A 6,172-nucleotide genomic window follows, 5' to 3' on the forward strand; every position below is an offset into this window, starting at 1 on the left:
CACTGTAGCCGATGTGGTTCTGAAACCCACAACATATCTACTTGCACAGTAATTGCTGATAATGTTGCCAAGGCACAGCGACAAAAAAGCACTCAAAACGTGCTTCAGGTCCTCTAGATTTTTTTTCTCTGTTTTGTTAAATTTATGATTTTTGTTTCTCTGTTGCCCACTTGCAATTCTAAGAATGTTTGCTTATTGTGTTGGTAGCAGGTTCGATGACAGCAGCAAAAACCAATAAACCATCAGGTGGGCGGACGAAGAAGAGCAAGACACAAAGCACAACAACAACAGGGGACAAAGACTGACTAGACTATTTGAAAAAAATATTGTAATAAATATAGCATTTTCATATATTTTGGGATGCAAAAAAACGCATGGCAAGAGAAGAAAAAACATTGTAACTGTACTTTGTTTAGCTCATGTTGCTGCATCTGATGTTGTTTCCCCGCTTGATGTATGAATTCTGTCCAAAAAAATGTGTGTTTTTGGAAACAACCTACAAAATTTTTAGAAAGAGTGTCAGAAATTGTTATCCATACATTTAAAAAGGTATCTCAAAAAACAGTACCAAAATCAATGTGATTAGAAAAACTCATGGGGCCGTACCTGTGTAAGTCATTGATATGATCTTGTATCAACTTTCACGCCCGATATTTATAAAAACGTGGAGAAAACAAAAGGAAAATCAGCACCAAAAATAAAAAATTGCAAGAAAAGAAAAAGAGAAGAAAGATTCACAAAAATCGCAATTGTTGTATCCAGTACACGAAGCACTTTCTATTTGTTATAAATATGGAAAACTGCTCCAATGAACCCAAAAACCTATACAAAAAAACTTCGAATATATTTGCATACTCATTTGCATTCAAATCTCTTCCCCATAGTACTTCGAATATATTTGCATACTCATTTGCATTCATTCTCTTCCTCATAGTACTTTGTACATGGCCATAGAGTGTACAAACGAAACAAAAAAAAATCTGAAACACGTAAAAATGTGTTGTTATCTACTTGACACCACGCTTCCTTGCTTCATGCGCATGAACTTCGAATTCTGCGCCATAGGAAAAGCATGAAAAAAGATGTACCGCAAGGTGAAAAATGTATCCGCCCAGTGTTAATGTTATCCTGTTTTGCTTGACCTTTTCTTTTTGATACTTGTTGATTGCTTGCATCAACCATGCATGTGTGAATTTACACCAGTTTAAGTCTTTGATCTTGCTAACATCAATAAATGCTCCCATATACTTGGTGCTTGGTTTAGTGTTTGATGTTGGGCATAAGAAGGTTGCAAGCATAACGATCATATAACAACGGATGTATTGTTCATCAGATAGCTCCTCCTCCTTGATGATCTTGTTGCCAAAATACTTGATTGATGGAACTTCTGACAGCCCAAACAACGCGAGAAATTCAGCTTTTCCTCCATCATCAGTTATGTTGATGTTGTTTTCACCTGCTGGAATTCCAAGAACATGGGACACTGACTCTGCATTGAGTGTTATCACCTTCTGATTGAAGACAATTTGTTCATCCTTGACACAAACATTATCAGCTATCCATTGCGCAAATGGCCTTGGTACGACACACTCATCGAACTCAAGTGTGAAACCGAAGCCGATACCTCTGACGAGTTGTACTTTCTCTTTACTTTTGCATGTGGACTTGACAACATCAACAAAGTATGGCAGACTACATCTGCTGTATGCCTTGGCTCCGACGTGACCACGGGGTTTGTTGACAGGCTCTTCGATATTTCTAGGCCTCTGTTTTTTATAAAAACAACAACATAAGATAAACGGGAAAAACACAAAAAGATTAAAAAAATTACATGACCATTAATGGTGTATCATAGAAAAACGAGAAATACCCATACATATCTATTAAAAAATGATCTAAAAGAAGAAAGATAAAAATATATACACAAAACAATCTCAGTTCTGATGTTGGGTACTTATGATCTGTAGAAAGAAAAAACTAATAGACAAACAGCACTGATTACCTTGGTTGTTTGCTTTCGTATTATCTTACGAGTTTGTTTCCTTTCAATACTCTTTCTTACCTGCAAGAAAAGATCATAAGACAAAACATCAGAGACAAAAAAACTGTCTATGAGATAACCTGGCAACATAAACTGTATATATACCATAATTACGACTCACTTCAAAAACATATCTATTAAACTATTGTAGGGAGCAAGCACAAGTTCTTTGAGTTGGGTGTGTTATTTTCAATTACTCGTAGCACATACCCACCTCTATCACTTGTTGGTTGCTCAATGAGGAAAAAAATGAAGACATGAGATGCATTCATCAAAGCAAAAATCCAAAAAAAAAAAGTGGTTACCAAATTTATCACACCGTCGCACAGTAGACTATCTGACACTTCAGTTTCAGTTAAATCATCATCTATTTCTTGCCCCTGTTCCTCATATAGATGTTGATCGTCCATATCTTCGGAATCTCTTTTTTCTTTAAACAATATTCCATGGGCTTTGTTAATTTCATCATGCTCCAAGCATGTGTCACTGTTGTGTTTATCCCCATGCGATGCACTCAGCACAGTAACAGGCCCCTACAACAACAAAAAAGGGGTATCTTAAGCGTCCCTATAAACTCTTTATAACAGAGTAATCTATGCTTAAAAATACACCTACTAAAACAAGTACAGTTTTAAATTCTGAAAACATGACTTGAACACACATGCATGTTTCAGATTTTAGGTCTGAAAAAATGAAAAAGAGCTACAATGACCAGCAGATAAAATGTCTTGTTGTAATGTAATGTGTGTGTGTGTGTGTGTGTGTGTGTGTGTGTGTGTGTGTGTGTGTGTTCATTTTGAAGCTATGTTCGAGCTTGAAAGTCGTTTTTTGACAGATACATGCTTCTCCTGACATACACTGCTTGTACCCCTTCAAATTTCCAAAATCCATATGTTTTTCTTTCTAACGGCCGGGCAAGCAACCAATGCAAGTGCAATTACATGCATTTTACTGAAAGACAATTCAATTCAATTCAGTCCAGTTTCCTTTACTACATTCACTCAGGTTCAGATTCAGTCCTACACAAATGCCAAACCACCTTCACTTAATAAAACAGCAGCCACAAAACTGCAACTGGCCGGACCGAAACGCCAACAATTTCATGTAGTAGTTAACACAAAAATGAAAAATCAATGAAACATTCACCCCAGAACCAAAACCATCATCATGCAGGCATGTGTCCAAAAAAAGTAACATCAGCAATCAAGCATAACTATGCTTACTCATCAAAGAAGTCCTAACGAGCCATCATGATAGCTACTGATAAGCTGCACTCACCATGGCTTCAACAGATTCAAAAAATTGTACAGATACAAAATGCTTTACACTACATATATCAACACACATGTGAGAGATTCAGGACACACACACAAAAAAAACATGAAAACAACACACACAGAAACTCCAGCTCCACCTAACTGCCATGGTTTGATTCACATTCTGTTCGTTCTCAAAGCGCACGTTCTAGTTGTTTCCCACGGTAGCATCAATAGCTGGTTCATTTATCCCTACCCTCAATCCTGCACTAAACGCCTAAAAAATGGACAAAAAAGGTTACTCGTACTTCGCCGTGGCGAATTACTCCTTCACCCCCCTTCCATGGCGACAAATCAACCTGAAAAATCATCCCTCCTGCTGCTACCGAATCCACCGGTTGTAACTCGCCACCCATCCCATAACTGCTCCCGCTATCGATTGGAGGACCAACAAACTAGAAACCCTAGCCACAGATTTTCCCCAATTTCAACGCGGCGATAGCGCCACCGAAAAGAGATGGACGCCGGCGCGCAGCAGGACTGGACCGACAAAAATCAACGGCGGAAGCTGGGGGAGAGGGGGGGAGGGGCGGCCTCCTTCCGGCGGTGGGAGCCATACCTTCGATGGGAGCGCGCCGCCTGACGGGTCGCCGCCCTGCTTCTCCATGTCGCCGTTGCCGCCTCGAGCGGCTTCCCGTTTAGAAATGGGTACAGCCGTGTTGGCCTCTCTCTGCTCCATTTCAAACAGTCAGGTGCGTTGTCGGCTTTGGGCAACAAATGGAAAACTAATTAAAAAAAGAATAGAGGTTGGTCCACAGTACAGTGGGAGTAGAAAAAAATTAAAAAAACGTGCATTGAAAAAATTTGGTACGACATGAATATATATAATTTCGCACAAAAATTAATAAATGAGAAAAATAACACATAAAAAAATATGGCATGTTTTGAAATTAGTTTATTAAAAAAATTAGAAAAAATGTGGGAAGAATGAATATGCCATTGATTATAAAATGAAGACACAAAAAATGAACACACAAGAAAATAATAATTAAAGAATTAGTAGAAAAGGAGCAACAAAATTTAAAAACCAATGAGAAAAAATGAATTCCCAAACTTCCCACTCGTAGACACTCATCTGTAAACAGAACAAAATAAAAAAAGAAAACAACAAAAAGAAAAAGAGCAGAAAACTAAAAGGTAAATAAAAAGAACAAAAAATAAGAACCACAAAAAACCAATGAGAAAAGTGATTTCCCAAACTATCCGGTACCTTCCACGTTAAAACTTGAAGTTGCGATCCCCTCTTTAAAGCATGTCGTTGCGATTCCCCTTGTTGGAAAACATGTAGTTGCGACCCCATCTTGAAAAAAAATGCAGTTTGAACCCCTGATGAGACAGAATTTGAAAGCAAAAAAAAAGACAGAAGTTGCCTCTCGACATTGCAACGTTGCAAAATGCAACGGCGACATTGGAAAACTTGCAGTTGCGGCTCGAGTCTGAAAACTTGCAGTTGCGGCTCAAGTTTGAAAACTTGCAGTTGCGACCCCCAACAACGGAAACCCTGAGTGACTTCGAGGTTGAAAAGTTGCGTCTCGACATTGCAACCTCGCAAAAAAATACAACATCGACATTGGAAAAAATTTAGTTGCGGCTCGAGTTTGAAAACTTGCAGTTGCGCCTCGAGGTTGAAAACTTGTAGTTGCGACCGAACATTGGAAACTTGCAGTTGCACCCTCGAGTTTGATTGCGGCTCAAGTTTGAAAACTTGCAGTTGCGACCCCCTACAATGGGAACCCTGAGTGCCTCCGAGGTTGAAAAGTTGTGTCTAGACATTGCAACCTCGCAAAAAAATGCAACGTCGACATTGGAGAACTTGCAGTTGCAGCTCGAGTTTGAAAACTTGCAGTTGCGACCGAACATTGGAAACTTGTAGTTGCGACCAAACATTGGAAACTTGCAGTTGCACCCTCGAGTTTGATTGCGGCTCAAGTTTGAAAACTTGCAGTTGCGACCCCCGACAATGGAAAACCCTGAGTGCCTCCGAGGTTGAAAAGTTGCGTCTAGACATTGCAACCTCACAAAAAAAATGCAACGTCGACATTGGAGAACTTGCAGTTGCGGCTCAGGTTTGAAAACTTGTAGTTGCGCCTCGAGGTTGAAAACTTGCAGTTGCGACCGAACATTGGAAACTTGCAGTTGCACCCTCGAGTTTGATTGCGGCTCAAGTTTGAAAACTTGCAGTTGCGACCCCCGACAATGGAAAACCCTGAGTGCCTCCGACGTTGAAAAGTTGCGTCTAGACATTGCAACCTCACAAAAAAATGCAACGTCGACATTGGAGAACTTGTAGTTGCGGCTCGAGTTTGAAAACTTGCAGTTGCGCCTCGAGGTTGAAAACTTGCAGTTGCGACCGAACATTGGAAACTTGCAGTTGCACCCTCGAGTTTGATTGCGGCTCAAGTTTGAAAACTTGCAGTTGCGACCCCCGACAATGGAAAACCCTGAGTGCCTCCGAGGTTGAAAAGTTGCGTCTAGACATTGCAACCTCACAAAAAAATGCAACGTCGACATTGGAGAACTTGCAGTTGCGGCTCAAGTTTTAAAAATTGCAGTTGCGCCTCGAGGTTGAAAACTGTAGGAGATATGCCCTAGAGGCAATAATAAATGTTATTGATTATCTCCCTGTTCATAATTATGTTTATGTTCCATGCTATAACTGTTGTGGTTCCCGAGCCCTGCTGCCCCAACCATTACAAAACTAATACCTATTCTGTTTAGTACTTCAGGTGCTTCTCTAGCGTATAATGTAAATCTCGTAGCGGATCAATTCCAACGAGCCTTTCAAACTAGTACTTTTTGTAATCGACTCTATAGC

The 6,172-nt window shown here is 39.9% G+C and overlaps 1 protein-coding gene across 1 annotated transcript; it reads right to left on the reverse strand.

Moving 5' to 3' along the window:
• Positions 1-932: 932 nt before the first annotated feature.
• On the reverse strand, positions 933-3,991 carry LOC123075484 (uncharacterized). Its single transcript, XM_044498078.1, has 4 exons — positions 3,917-3,991; positions 2,347-2,574; positions 2,003-2,062; positions 933-1,766 (listed from the first exon to the last, which is right to left on the reverse strand). Exons 1-4 carry the CDS (start codon positions 3,962-3,964, stop codon positions 1,008-1,010), a joined length of 1,095 nt encoding a protein of 364 aa, XP_044354013.1. The 5' UTR covers positions 3,965-3,991; the 3' UTR covers positions 933-1,007.
• Between the last annotated feature and the right edge of the window lie 2,181 nt (positions 3,992-6,172).

The sequence above is a fragment of the Triticum aestivum genome, chromosome 3D (assembly GCF_018294505.1).
Source record: "Triticum aestivum cultivar Chinese Spring chromosome 3D, IWGSC CS RefSeq v2.1, whole genome shotgun sequence".
In the NCBI taxonomy this organism is placed as follows: Eukaryota; Viridiplantae; Streptophyta; class Magnoliopsida; order Poales; family Poaceae; genus Triticum; species Triticum aestivum.